This window comes from Myotis brandtii, unplaced genomic scaffold, assembly GCF_000412655.1.
Source record: "Myotis brandtii unplaced genomic scaffold, ASM41265v1 scaffold1770, whole genome shotgun sequence".
NCBI classification, from domain to species: domain Eukaryota; kingdom Metazoa; phylum Chordata; class Mammalia; order Chiroptera; family Vespertilionidae; genus Myotis; species Myotis brandtii.
This window is the reverse complement of record NW_005356556.1, coordinates 29,044-44,228: the sequence shown is the minus strand read 5'-3', so window position 1 is coordinate 44,228 and position 15,185 is coordinate 29,044. Positions and strand designations below refer to the sequence as shown.

Here is a 15,185-nt window from a genome sequence, read left to right as displayed (position 1 = left end):
CAGACTGGCCAGGCACCCCAGCAGGACCCCCCACCCTGAAGGGGCTGTGGGCAGCCTGCAAACAGCCATCAGCCCCTCACCCAGGCTGGCCAGGCACTCCTATATAATAAAAGGGTAATATGCAAATTGACCCTAACAGCAGAACCACTGGGAATGACTGGTCACTATGACACACGCTGACCACCAGGGGGCAGATGCTCAATGCAGGAGCTGCCCCCTGGTGGTCAGTGTGCTCCCACAGGGGGAGCTCTGCTCAGCCACAAGCCAGGCTGACAGCTGCCAGTACAGCGGTGGTGGTGGGAGCCTCTCCCGCCTCCTCAGCAGTGCTAAGGATGTCCTACTGCAGCTTAGGCCTGCTCCCCACTGGCAAGTGGACATCCGCCGAGGGCTCCCAGGCTGCCAGAGGGATGTCTGACTGACAGCTTAGGCCCAATCCCCCAGGGAGCGGGCCTAAGCCAGCAGGTTGTTATCCCCCGAGGGGTCCCAGACTGCGAGAGGGCACAGGCCGGGCTGACGGATCCCCCTGAGTGCACAAATTTTTGTGCACGGAGCCTCTAGTAAAATAATAAGAGCTCAGAGTAACATCTCAAGTAATGACAAGTGCAGCCCTAGCCAGTTTGGCTCAGTGGTCAGAGTATCAGCCTGAGAACTGAAGAGTCCTGAATTCAATTCTGGTCAAGGGTACATACTTCAGTTGCAGGCACCAAATTATCAAATGAAACATGACTCAGTGCACCGGTAGAAAACCTCAACACCGCCTAGAGAACACAAGTGTTCTCCTTTACACATTCCATTCCTTTCTCCATTCATTGTACTAACCCTTCATTCCACAGTCCTTATTATTCAGTTTAGTAGAATGAAAAAGTATGAGTTTTAGAATCTAACATATTACATTTTCAGTCTTAACCACTATGTGACATTCTGAGCATCAGTTGAGTACTCCATAATTGTGTATAGTCCTGAATTCAATTCTGGTCAAGGGTACATACTTCAGTTGCAGGCTCAATCCCCGGCACCAGTCAGGCCACGTGTGGGAGGCAACTAATCGATTCTCTCTGTCGCTCCCCCTCCCTTCCATTCTCTCTAAAAACCAATGGAGAAAATATCCTCAGGTGAGGATTAACAAAAAGAAAATAATAATGACAAGTTCAGATATCATTTCATTATCAAATGAAACATGACTCAGTGCACCGGTAGAAAACCTCAACACCGCCTAGAGAACACAAGTGTTCTCCTTTACACATTCCATTCCTTTCTCCATTCATTGTACTAACCCTTCATTCCACAGTCCTTATTATTCAGTTTAGTAGAATGAAAAAGTATGAGTTTTAGAATCTAACATATTACATTTTCAGTCTTAACCGCTATGTGACATTCTGAGCATCAATTGAGTACTCCATAATTGTGTATAATACTTACCCAAAAGGATGTTCAAAAGATTAAATGAGATGATACATGTAAAGCTCTATCAGTGCCAAACATATTGTGGGTATTCAAGATCTAATCTTCTGCTGATTATTTGCCTTGAAGGAAGGGCTGATCTTCAGGATGGGGAAGTAGGGCAAATTCTGGCACTCAGGCCAAACCCACCCACTTCCTGTTTTTGTAAATAAATTTTTCTTGGAATACAGTCACACCCACTGGTTTACATCTTGTTTTTTTTAGTAGGCCCAGGCAATACCATTTATTGCACATGTTGAACAGCCTCTTAGACCCAAAGGCTCCCTGTTTTGTTTTGGTTTTTTTGTTTGGTTGGTTTTTTGGCATCAGTTTCTTCCAAGAGCCTGCTCACAAGGAAGACAAAAACAGAGTAATCCTCAATAAAATAAAACAAACAGGAATAGCTGAACAGTCTACATATGAAAAACAAAGGTTAAAAAACTCAACAGACAAAAACCACCCCAAACACTCATCCTATTTAATTTCCTGTTACATGCACTGAGGAAACTAAGAACATCAGACCCCAAGGCAGTAATGCTCTGAGGTTCTAGTTTAGGCTCCTTCTATGTGACAGATTCAAGCACACACATCGCACATACTACTGACCCAGGCAGAAGTACACATGCATGCACAGGTGGCCAAAGAACCATGATGAGGAATGAGGAAAATGGGGAGTGGTGGCTGGTCAAGGATATAACATCAACTGGAAACTAGGGACCCTGAGAACCTTTCCGCTGCAGCAAGAGTCAAAATTAAAACAAAGGCAGAACACATGCCCTAGCCAGTTTGGCTCAGTGGATAGAATGTCGGCCTGCAGACTGAAGGGTCCCGGGTTCAATTCCAGTCAAGGGCACATGCCCCAGGGTTGTGGGGGCGTGCAGGAGGCAGCCGATCAATGATTCTCATCATTGATGTTTCTATCTTTCTCTCCTTCTCCCTTCCTCTCTGAAATCAATAAACATCTTTTTTTTTTTTTTAAGGCAGAATACAGGATAAATGTAGGATGGTCAGAGAAGACTGGATAGATGAAGAGGGAAAGATGCAGGGGAAGTATTGGGAAAGCAGCCTCAGAAGAGGTTTTTCTTTATTGGGAATGCAGATGGGCAGAGGTCCTGTTACTTGAGTGATACACTGAGGCTAAAGGAATATGCTGCAGCATTACCGCCGCCTCCTGTGCTCTCTCTCAAGGTGGAGGGAAACTGCAAACACTCTAGTCCTCTCCATTGCCACTCAAGGACTTTCTCAAGTACTCCCCCCAAAAAATGACCCCGCCCACATTCAAAGTTAAGCCCAGCAAAGGGCCAAAGTAACTCTTCTTGGTGGAACCAAAGCCAGAGAAGCCCATCACAGCTGTCATCTCATCATCCTCCTCAAATGTCAAGTCCTCCTCAGCCCTCCTTTTCTGCTCTTTCCACTTGTCTTTCTTATAGGCTTTGGCCTTTTCCTCTTCTTCTCTAAGCTCCTTCCTCCTTTCCTCAAAATCATAATCCTTTTGTTTCTCTTCAATCCTCTTCTTGTTGACTACAAAACATTTCTTCACCTAATCCCAGATGGAAAGTTCCATACCCCTAGACATGCCCAGGTTTCGCTGATGTTTCTTTCCATTAATGTGATCCAGGAAGTTGATGGAGTCCTTCACAACACAGTCACAGACATTGCAGTAATATCCTCCCATCTCAGATTGCGGGGTGGTCTTGGTAATGACAATTGTCTTCCCAAGCTCGGATTCCAGGTGCACCTTGTAGTCCCTATGCTGGAGAAGCTCCCGCTTGACTGGCTGCACTGGTTTTCCATCCTTCTTTTCTCTCTCTTCTGTGAGCCTCTTCTCAGCAAGCTTCTCATATTCATCTTAGCCCCACTGTGGCAGAAGTCCAAGTTTTTGGCCCACTGCTCGACACCATCTTCCCACTTGTTTACATCTTGTGTATGTCTGCTTTTGTGCTATGACAGCAGAGCTGAATAGCTGAGACAGAGACAGTATGACTCACAAAGCTGAAAATATTTACCATCTTGCTATTTACAGGAAAAGTTTGCTGATCCCTGTTCTAGATTCCTACAACATCTAAAACACATACCCCCGCCAATTTGTGATACTATTATGCCTCAGAGAGCTGCGTTAGATGAGAGAGGTGCATTCCTCACCCTAGAAGCCAGGACTCTGGGGCTCTGACCACAGCTTCCACACCAGCCGAGCGGAGAGGAGACCTATGAGAATCTCTAATTAAGAAGATAAGCCAGGCCAGAGTGAACGACAAAAATGTGGTTCCCAGCACCTCCCCCCCCCCCACACACACACACACCCTTCTATTACTGGGGTTATAAAAGCCAGGACAAGAGTGGGGAGTGACAGAAGAACCTTGCCATGGGCAGCATCACTGGGGAAATGCAGGTCCTACTCCTTTGGTTGGTCTTTTTCTTGCCTCATGAGGCTGGAGCTGGTGAGTCTGGGATATAACTCCCTGTCCTCTGGGTCCCTAACTTCTATTCCAAATTTATTGACTTGAGTCAAAGAAGACCTTAAATGAGAATGCAAGATCCCACTGCAAGTGTTCCAGGGGAAATCTCTACCTGGAAGAGTCATATTCTTTCCCAGCAGTTAGTAACAGTTTCCTAGTGGGGAATCTTGGGTGGAGATAGAATCAGAAAACTGGCTTTAGAAGTACTTCTTAAGCTGCTCTCCTCAAAATATCTATAATTCTGATTCCTGGTCCTTTGCTCCTCTGTCTTTGCTCTCATGTGGAAAAGGTCAGGATCAGGACATGAAGAAATGTTTAAATGGCAACTCAGAATCAAGACCAGAAGTGGGATTGGCAGGGTGGATTGGGATAAGGAAAGCCAATAAAAAGGATACATGGAGGGGCTGAGTTATATTACAGGTAAGGGTGAGGCTGAGGTGGGGGGTTGCCTCAGCTTTTAACTCATTTTCCTTACCTAGTGCTCTATCTGAAGGCTTAGTTACCCTGTGTTTGAGGACATGGGATTTTCTGTTTCAGGGGAGATTATCAGTGGCATTGAGTCCAAGCCACACTCCCGTCCCTACATGGCCTATCTGGAAATCATCACTGACCAGAGCTATGTTGCTAAGTGTGGTGGATTTCTCATAAGTGAAGAATTTGTGGTGACAGCTGCTCATTGTAGTAAAGGAAGGTAAGAAAACTTTGATTTGTCCTCTTTTCATGTGAGGAGTTGTAGGAACCAAAGTTAACACAACTTTCAAGTGGCCTCAGGAGAGATTTTTGTGCCTCACTAATTTCAAGATGGTCAGTGATATATATTGGGAGGAACTGGGCCATTGTGATTGATTAGTTATCTCTATCCCCAGAAGCCAGGGCTTTACTAATGGGCAACCCAGATCAAGACAGGCCAATACTGCCCCTCTCATCCTGGTGCCAGAGAGCTCTCTCAGTCTTCCAGGGCCTGGTCCTTCCTAAAACAGCTGTGGTCCCTGAGAGGAACATCTTTCCTCAGTAAGAACTGAGTTCCTCAGTTGGGCCTACACTGATGAAGAGGGCCTGTTGTCACTCTGCTCAAAATGGGCCCTTCTCAGGAGAGCAGCACTTTTCCTGACTCTTCCCTCTCAACAGAAAAATTACTGTCATTCTTGGAGCTCATGACATAAAGCAAGAAGAATCCACATGGCAGAAGCTAGAAGTCAAAGAACAATTCGTTCATCCAAAATACAACTCTTCGATTCACGTCAATGACATCATGTTACTGAAGGTGCCATTCTCTTTCTTGGACTTCTCAATTCCCCCTTCTTTTTTTTTAAATATATTTTATTGATTTCTTTACAGAGAGGAAGGGAGAGAGATAGAGAGAAGGGAGAAACATCGATGAGAGAGAAACATCGATCAGCCGCCTCCTACACATCTCCCACTGGGGATGTGCCCGCAACCCAGGTACATGCCCTTGACCGGAATCGAACCTGGGACCTTTTAGTCCGCAGGCCGATGCTCCATCCACTGAGCCAAACCAGTTCCGGCAATTCCCCCTTCTTAACCCTTCTCCTGACTTGTACCTTTCTCATTCTCTTCCAACCCACTTCCTCATGTATTACCCCCATTCCATGTCATCACCACCCCATTCGGGAAAACTCTAGGCCCTGCCCAGGGAGCCTCTACCACACCACACCACCCACATTCTCTGTGACTGGCAACCATCTACTCTTCCTCCCTCACAGCTACAAACAAAGGCCAAGCTGAACCATGCCGTGGGGACAGTCCCCCTGCCCACCAAGTCTACCTACATTCAACCTGGAAAAGTATGCCGAGCAACTGGCTGGGGGCAAACAGGAGTGGAAAATCCAGGGTCAGATACTCTGAGAGAGGTGAAGTTGAAACTCATGAAGGCCGAGGACTGCAACCACTTTATGTTTTACGATCATAGCCTGCAAATCTGTGTGGGCAACCCCAGGAAGAAAAGATCAGCATATAAGGTAACACAAACTTACACTTCCTCCTCACACTCAGTTCCTGGGAGACAGGTTCCTGCTGAGAGGGGGTGGGTGGGGAAGTCCGCTGGTTCAGTTACTGGTGTCTGCATTCATGGGTTTCTAGAACTATGGGAACTGGAACCCTCCTTCTGGGTTCCTTCCTTCCATACTCAAGTCCTGCCTCTAATCTTCCCATCTAGTCTGCATACAGGGCTCCAGGAGAGAAAAAATAAGATGTTGGGGAGGAGCAGGATCTATGTTCTATGCTAGAGAGAGAAAGAAGACATTTAAATTATAACTCCTCACTTATGACTTCATGGGGAGTCAAGATTCCTGGCCTGACTCTGGGGTATCTTGGGGCCAGCCTGGGTGCTGATAGAACCAGGATGAAGTAATAGGAGGGAGAGAAGAATGATCCCTGCTCATGATCTGCTTTTTTTAACCCACAGGGTGACTCTGGGGGCCCCCTTCTGTGTGCTGGGGTGGCCCAGGGTATTGTGTCATATGCAAGTGCAGATGCAAAGCCTCCTGGTGTCTTCACTCGAATCTCACCATATGTGTCCTGGATTAATAAAATCGTAAAGCGCAAGTAGCCACAGAAGCCTGGCCAGCCACAGGAAAGATTCCAAAGCCAGAGCTCTCCCTGGGCAGCCCCCAGGTTCCACAGGAGCCTGGACACAGCCCAAGACCAGGGAGGCTCCCAGAGGTACCCAAAACCCCTGCTGATTGTATCCCCAGCAAAATTCAATAAAGATGCAGCCTTTGGCACATGTGTGTGAGACTGTTTCTTCCCCAGAGCTCCCCCAGAGATGGACTGCTCCACAGGGAAGAGTTCAGGTCCTCCTCCCTAGTTTGAATGAAGAATTTTGCTGGGCTCCTTTCTTGTTAGATTAATAACCAAACCTACCAATTTCCATGTACATTGTGTGGTGCTATGAATTATTAAAGAAAATATTTTAATCTACACAATACCATTTAATATCTAGAGTAATATTGGCACTGAGTGACCTTATTTCTCCTCTGTCCCCTCTTCCTCTTCCTCTTCCTGCTTCCCTTCTCCTCTCACTTCTCTTCTTCCCTTAAACCCATGCCTCGGCCACTGCACTATAGGACACAGATGAGCCATAGCAAATTCTCCATGACTATTTCTGAAGATGGGCCAAGGCCTGGGCTTATGTCCTTACACCCACCTCTGCTTCATGATCGTCGCCTCAATAGTGTGTCTACAGCCACAAAAGCATCTGCCAAGTGGGGAAAAAAGAAAATTTCCCAAGCATGAGAGCTCAGGATAGTGGGGTGAGGGAGAGATGACCCTTGGAAGTCCTCAGGATGTGTCTGTCTACTGCAATAGTCACAATGGGCTTTATAGGGGTCAAGGCCATTCTAGCCCAGGAGAGGGATCCCCAAGAGCATCAGAGTGAGCCTCATCCCTGAATTACATCACAGCCACCCAAATTCAACTGCCATCTTCCTTCAGATATGAGATGGTATCTCCAGGTCTTCCAGAAAAAGAATACCTGAGTTAGGCAAAGTCCTCCAAAATTTCCTTCCCTAATGGCCTTGAGTGCTCTGAATCTCATACCCACCAACATCTGAGCTGAATGAGTTCACTCACAGCTATACACACCAAATACAAGAGGAACAGGGCATGACCTCCAGCTACCTCTCAGGAGCCTGCACTTAAAGGACCTCTTACAGGCCCTTGATCCCTAAGAGGCCTAAGAAGATAGGCCTGGCCCCATGCAAGAAAGAGCTGCTACTGTTGGTCCCAGATCAGAAACCCAAGAGCTCCTCTACTTTCCCCACTGCCTGCCAGCCCACAGATCTGAGCTTCCAGCTTTACCAATGACCAATACGTGTAAAATAAAAAAGAATAATATGTACAACTTTGATTATAGACTCTGACTCTATGCAAAAAACAAGCTTATGTACAACAACAACAAAACTTGGAAGATCTCAAAAATAAGAGAACATACGCTGAAATGATAATATAAAGATGTTTTTTCTTTTTATCCTAACTCATATTTTACATTTGTATAATTAAATATGAACTTTTAAATGTGAGATACAAGAGGCAGAGACACTATGTGTAATACTAGTATTTGCTTAGGAGATCAGAGCACATACTGAGTTGCAGCTAAAACCCCATCCACTCTTGACCCCCACACCCTAAGGACAGCACATCCACAAGGCAGCCCTTGTTCCCTCAAAACTGGACAATGGAGATGTGAGGAGAGTAATCAGCATGTCCTTCCAGCCCCAAGAAGTAGCAGGGCCAATGGAGACTGCAGGGAGCTTGACTGAGCCCACAGCCTATACTATATTGGACTCCAACAGATTGGCAGGCACTGACTCCAGTACAGCCACCGCAGAAGAACAAATGAGCATCACATGGTCCCCTGACATGGAAAAAGCAGTTGGTGGCTGTCACCCAGAGAAGATAAGCACATCAACATCACCACAGTGTTAGCTCTGCCATGCAGAGGATACGCCCACAGAGTGTGTCCGCCTGACCGACATCAAGAGTGATAAAGTCTCAGCATCACAGGGTCAGCAGGAGAAACTGTCCAGATAAGAGGGCTTTGCCCAAACTCATGGGAAGAGAGCCTCAGGACAGCTGAGGGTGGCACACAAGGAAATAAATGCTAAACAGCCAGTTCCCATGGTCAGGGTTGTTGGGGCCCAGGTCCAAAAGCCCAACAAGAAAATATTTCCTTCTCCCACCCCACCCCAATGCCAGGCCCTCCCCTGGGAACCTGGGGACTGTTCTCCTGTACCCACAGTTTCCCTGGCAACTATTACCCTCACATAGTCATACAGTGTGCAGTGGCTTGGCACATGTATTTACTGAAGGAGTTTTTATGGATTGTATTGTGTCCCTCAAAAAAAACATATTGAAGTCCTAACTCCCAGTGCCGCAGAATGTGACCTTATTTAGAAAGATTCTTTGAAGAATTAATTGAGATGATGAAGAATTAATTGAGATGAGGTCAAACTGGAGTCCAGTGGGCCCTTAATCCAGTATGGCTGGTGTCCTGATAAGAAGAGAAGAAAGACACACACAGGGAGAAGGCCATGGGATGACAGAGGCAGAGATTGAGTGCTGCATCTACAGACCAAGGACCACCACAGACTTCCAGCTGTCACCGGAAGCTAGAGGAGAGGCATGGGACAGATTCTTCCTCATAGCTCCCAGGAAAAAAACAACTCTGCCAACACCTTGATCTCAAACTTCCAGTCTCCAAACTGAGAAAGAATAAATTTCTGTTGTTTTAAGCCACCTAGTTTGTGGTACTTATTTTCTCCCTCTATCTTTCTTCCAAATACAGTTAAACAAAAGCACTACTGAAAACTCCCCAAATGACACTTGGAGGATTGGTCCTAGCCTGTACTGTTGAAACACCATACTTCCTATCTCATTAGTCTCACATAACTGGCCCCTTCATTCTCCCCCAGCAACCTTACCAAAATCATATCTTCAGCTGGGCAGCATTTTCCATTCAATAAACAAAGGAATCCTCTTGCAACCAAGGATGTAGGATATGGAGAAAAGACTAGACAGATGAGACACCTTTATAAGGCCTCCACATAGTAAGTAATCCCAGTAGAAGATTATTAGGCTATTCTAGAGCTAATAGAAGAAAAGTCACACCCAATCCAAGAACTATACCCTGACAGGACGCAGGAATGGAGACTGTGAAGAGCAGGGCTGAGCCTACCAGCGCTGGCTTCCCATTGGCAGAAACCACACATTAAACATGCATCTTGTGAACCTCTGAAATGTAAATAATAGTTGTTGTCTCTCCTGTAGCCCACCCAGCAAAGATCATCATGGATATTATATTAATTCTGAGGTACACAAGATGATGACCCAACACTGGGCCGAACTGACTGATGTTGAGAGCAATAAGGAGAATGGTAGCATCACAGAGTCTACAGGAGAAACTTTACTTAGCCAAACTAATGAGAGGGAGCATTCTAGGACTTTCCCTCCTCAAATACTAGCCTATTGTCGGAATGGTAAATGGAAACTAGAAATAGGGGGCTCCCAGTCAAGATGGCATAATAGGTAAATGCTGTATTCGCTTCCTCCCATGACCACATCAAAATTACATCCAAACTACATAAAAAACCATCATTGAGAACTGCCTGTAGGCTAACTGAACAGAACTCTTATGCCTAAGAAGAAGCCACGTAGAGACTGGTAGGAGGGGCGGAGACACTGAATGGGCTGATCTGGTTAAATATCAGGAAGGATATCTGGACTGCAGAGGTCCCCCTGTGAGGAGCCAGGAGTCCCAGCCCCACATTGGGCTCCACACCCCAGTGCCACAAACGATGCAAGCAAAGGACAGACTTGGCAGGCACCAGGGCCCTGCTCAAGTGAATTCTGCTCTATAGGGTTAGCCCCTGCACAACAGCTCCTCCACTACAGTCACAGCCAGTTCTTACAACCAACCAACTTGAGGGACAATCCCTCCCATTGCTGTGTCAACAATTATTAAGGCTAAACTACAACAGAAGGGCACACACAATCCACACAAGGGACAGACCTGGAGCACCCAGCTCAGGCGGCCAGGGAAACTGCATCACTGGGCCCCAGGGAACACCTACAATATAAGACCACTCTACCAAGACCAGGAGACATAGCACCTCTACCTAATACATAGAAAAAAACACAGGGAGGCAGCCAAAGTGAGGGAAAAAAGAAGAAGAAAAGGACAAAACTCCAGAAAAAGAACTAAACAAAATGGAGACAAGCAATCTATCAGATACAGAGTTCAAAACACTGTTTATAAGGATGCTCAGTGATCTCAGTCAGAATTTCAACAAGGAGATAGAAAACATAAAAAGAACCAATTAGAAATGAAGAATACATTAGAGGGGCCCTGGCCAGTATGGCTCAATGGTAGAGCATCGGCTCACACACTAAAGGGTCATGGGTTCAATTCCCCGTCAATGGCACATACCTGGGTTGCAGGTCAATCCCAGGCCCTGGTCAGGGTACATTTAGAAAGCAACTGATCGATGTGCCTCTCTCACATAGATGTTTCTCTCTCTCTCTCTCTCTCTCTCTCTCTCTCTCTCTCTCTCTTTCTCCCTCCCTTCCTCCCTTCTATGCTCTCTCTAAAAAAAATCAATGGAAAAAAATATCCTTGGGCAAGGATTTACAACAACAAAAAGAATATATTAGAGGGAATCAATAGTACAGTAGATAAAGCAGAGGATCAAATCAGTGATTTCGAAGATAAGGTAGCAGAAAACACCCAATCAGAGCATCAAAAAGAAAAAGAATCCAAAAAATGAGGACAGGTTAAGGCAGGGGTGGGCAAACTTTTTGACTCGAGGGCCACAATGGGTTCTTAAACTGAACCGGAGGGCCGGAACAAAAGCATGGATGGAATGTTTGTGTGAACTGATATAAATTCAAAGTAAACATCATTACATAAAAGGGTATGGTCTTTTTTTTTTTTTTTAGTTTTATTCATTTCAAAAGGGCCGGATCCAGCCCGCGGGCCGTAGTTTGCCCACGGCTGGGTTAAGGGGACCTTGGGACGACATTAAGTGTTACAACATTCACATCATTGAGGTACCAGAAAGGGAAGAGAGAGAGCAAGGAACTGGAAACCTATTTAAAGAAATAATGATGGAAAACTTCCCTAACCTGGTAAAGGAAATAGACATACAAGCTCAGGAAGCACAGAGAGTCCTACACAAGATGAACCCAAAGCGGCCCACATCAAGACACATCATAATTAAAATGCCAAGGTTAAAGACAAAGAGAGAATCTTAAAGATAGCAAGAGAAAAGCAGTTAGTTACTTACAAGGGAGCTCCCATAAGACTATGAGCTGATTTCTCAACAGAAACTTCGCAGGCCAGAAGAGATTGGTACAAAATATTCAAAGTGATGAAAAACAAGGACCTATAACCAAAATTACTCTACCCAGCAAAGCTATTATTTAGTATTGAAGGACAGATAAACAGCTTCCCAGATGAGAAAAAGCTAAAGGAGTTCATCACCACCAAACCAGTATTATAAGAAATGTTAAAGGAACTTCTTTAAGAAGAAGGAAAAAAATAAAAAAATATGAATAATAAAATGGCAATAACTACAAACCTATCAATAGTTACTTTAAATGTAAATGGATTCATGCTCCAAACAAAAGACATAGTGTGGTTGAATGAATAAGAAAACCCTTGCATATGCTGTCTACAAGAGACACTTCCGATGGAAAGACACACAGAGACTGAAAATAAAAGGATGAAAAAGATATTTTGGATGTCAGAGGAATGGTGGCATAAGGGCACATCTATTCTTTCCCCTTAACATCTCAACAAAATAACCACCTATAATTCAACAAAGAAGTCCTTGCTCAACACGGATGTATGCCGGAGAGATCTGCATACTGGAACTAAGGTGGGCTCCTTGGAATAAGCCGGGAGACAAGAAGGGAGGGAAGCCAAACACGGCTACAGTGCAGCAGCATGTCTGAAGCACAGCTGGGAACTAGCAGCAGCAGTTATGGGCAATTCCCTCAGCCAGTCAGGACTAACAGAGAGCAAACCCAGCAAGTAGCAGGCTGTTGGACTTGCCACTGAAGTAGTGTCATTGTGTGGTCACACACACAAGCAGTGAGAGAGTGTCTGAACTGTGGGGGTGCATTGTGAATGGGGTCTGAGTTGCATGTGTGAGCTGTGAGTCAGCAGACACCCACCCTACAGAGCTGCTCTGCACAGCTGGGCCTGGCTGTAGGCTTTCAGGCAAAGAAAGGAAATCGCAGAGCCCTGCCACTGATTAGACTCCCAAATCTCACTTCCCATTGCTCTTGGAGTTTGCTCCAGTAGTGTATTATCCGTAGGCCAAGAGCTATTGCAGTAAAAATACAGTTTCCCTCTGTGACTGAACCCCAGGTGGGGTGCTTGGGCTGGACCCAGTGCAGATAGGGGTTGCTATTACTGTCAGGGAAAAACAAACCGCACCCCCAAGCAACATAGGCAGTACAGCCCTACAGAAACTACAGAGGCTCAAAACTGTAAGGCCACAGAGGATAAAAATCTTGCAATTCAGCACCATTTACTGGAACAGAGTAGAAAGACCTCCTCAGAGATAAATGGGAAAACAAAGAACAGCAAATGCCATGAACAACCACAACAACAATGATGACCAGAAAGAAAAAGAAAAATCCCCAGAAAATAAGCTGGAACACATGGAATTATGCAAGTTGAATGACAGAGATTACAAGATTACAGTTCTGAAAATACTCAATGAGATGTGAGAAAATACTAACAGGCAATTCAGCGCACTCAGAAAACAAATCAATGAACAAAATGAGCATTTCTCCAAAGAAATTAAAATTTTAAAAAAGAATCAGGCCAAAATCCTGGAAATGAAGCAGGCAAATGAAGAAGTTAAAAATGAGCTGATGAGCATAGAAACTAGAACCAACCAGTTAGAGGAAAGAACTAGTGATATTAGGGAGAGAACCAAGATGGCAGCATAGGTAAATGCCTGTACTTGCTGCCTCCCACAACCACATCAAAATTACAACTAAAATACAGAACAACTATCATTCAGAACTATGGGAAAGTTGGCTGAGTGGAAGTACTACAATGAGAGAGGTACAGAAGAAAGCACATTGAGACTGGTAGGAAGTGCGGAGGTATGGGATGGGCTGGTCCGGCACCTGGGTGTGCGCTTTTTTAATTGGGAGGGAGATCGCCTTTTTGGAGGCTGCCTGGAGGAGCAAGGAGTCCCAGCTCCACACCAGACCCCCAGCCCAGGGTCCCAGAGCTGGGGAAAGAAGTCCCTACGGGCCATAGGAACTACGGACTATAAAAACCAGTGCAGATTGGGGCTGAGTGACACACAGGTTGCTGGAAACCCAATTGGTCCTCTTAAAAGGCTGGCGCCATGAACTGAATTTACAAGCTCTTGCTTGCCCTGAGCTCCAGTGCCAGGTGAAGCTCTGAGGGACCAGACATATACGAGGAGAAACTGGACTGTCTGGCATGGGAACAGGAACTTGGGGGAGGCTTTCTTCCAGACTGATTTGTTCACAGTGGTCATTATTCCCATGCTGGAACCTTTCCGGTGCAGGGTTGACTGGAAGCCATTTCTGTTTGCTCCGCCCTGGTGATTCCCTGAGACCTCACCTCACCCAATTTACAACCTCACCCAAGCTGGGTGCAGCAGCTTTTACATATGAATGGCCTGTCTTTTCTCAGCCTAATACCTGTCAAACAAGCTGCAGCTGGGTCAGGAAGCCCCAAAGCTATCAATAAAAGGCCGAAGGCTGGCACCAGCACCAGCCTGCCTTGCTTCACAGCTGGGCCTTGCATGGACACTTCCAAACCCGATACAAAGAAGAGGAATCTACAGATCTCTCTGTAGCTCCTGCTGGGTGGCCCCAGGCAGTGAATAACTTTGCACTTCCCTGGAGACCCAAGAGCTAGTGTACCCAGTGGTAAGTGTAAGACCATATCAGATTACAACTCTTCACTCCATAAGCGACACACTCAAGGGGCAGACTCAGTGAGCACCAAAGCCTCACTGAAGCAAGTCCTGCCCCATAAGGGTGTCTCCTGCACAGCAGTTCTTCCATTGTAGACCCAGCTGGTCCTCACAGCCAATTGGCCTGAAGGTCAATTCCCCACAGTGACACCAATAGCAATCAAGGCTCAACTACAACAAGACTGTGCACACAGCCCACAAAGGGGTGCACCAAGAGTGTCCACCTCAGGTGATTCGGGAGGCTAAGCCACTTGGCCCTATAGGACACCTACTATACAAGGCCACTCTATCAACTCAAGGAGACTTAGCAGCTACCCAATACATAGAAGCAGACACAAGGAAGCAGCCAAACTGCAGAGACAAAGAAACATGTCACAAATGAAAGGAATGGAAGAAAGCAAACAACTGGATATAGAGTTCAAAACTACAGTTATAAAGCTACTCAAGAATCTTCTATAAACCTCCGAGGACCTTAGTGAGACCTTCAAGGATCTTAGTGAGAATGCCCAAAAAATGGAAAAGGACTAGTCAGAAATTAAGCATACACTGACTTAAATAAAGAATAATATACAGGGATTCAACAGTAGACTAGAGGATCCCAAGAATCAAGTCAATGATTTGAAATATGAGGAAGCAAAATATACCCAACAAGAAGCGCAAAAAAAATCCAAAAATATGAAGATAGTGTAAGGAGCCTCTGGGACACCTTCAAGTGTACCAACATCCAAATTATGGGGGTGCCAGAAGAAGAGAGAGAGCAAAATATTGAAAACCTATTTGAAGAAATAATGACAGAAAA

General features: G+C 45.6%; 1 protein-coding gene and 1 pseudogene across 2 annotated transcripts; one reads left to right on the top strand and one right to left on the bottom strand.

Annotated features, from left to right (window-relative positions):
* Positions 1-2,650: 2,650 nt before the first annotated feature.
* LOC102253166 lies at positions 2,651-3,449 on the bottom strand (annotated as a pseudogene).
* Positions 3,450-3,801: 352 nt separating this feature from the next.
* Positions 3,802-6,628, top strand: LOC102252869 (mast cell protease 4-like). 2 transcript variants are annotated; one of them, XM_005863369.2, is made up of 5 exons: positions 3,802-3,878; positions 4,434-4,587; positions 5,025-5,160; positions 5,621-5,875; positions 6,322-6,628. In XM_005863369.2, the coding sequence occupies exons 1-5, from the start codon at positions 3,803-3,805 to the stop codon at positions 6,463-6,465; spliced, it is 765 nt and encodes a 254-aa protein (XP_005863431.2). In that variant the 5' UTR covers position 3,802; the 3' UTR covers positions 6,466-6,628. The 2 variants fall into 2 exon arrangements, with proteins under 2 accessions (XP_005863431.2, XP_014392842.1); XM_014537356.1 differs by lacking the exon at positions 3,802-3,878 and adding an exon at positions 4,269-4,316.
* The last annotated feature ends 8,557 nt before the right edge of the window (positions 6,629-15,185 follow it).

Coding starts and splice junctions, on each gene's coding strand:
- LOC102252869 (XM_005863369.2), top strand. CDS start 3,803: ATGGGCAGCATCACTGGGGAAATGCAGGTCCTACTCCTTTGGTTGGTC. Junction 4,588..5,024: donor GCTCATTGTAGTAAAGGAAG/GTAAGAAAACTT, acceptor CCCTCTCAACAG/AAAAATTACTGTCATTCTTG. Junction 5,876..6,321: donor AGAAAAGATCAGCATATAAG/GTAACACAAACT, acceptor TTTAACCCACAG/GGTGACTCTGGGGGCCCCCT.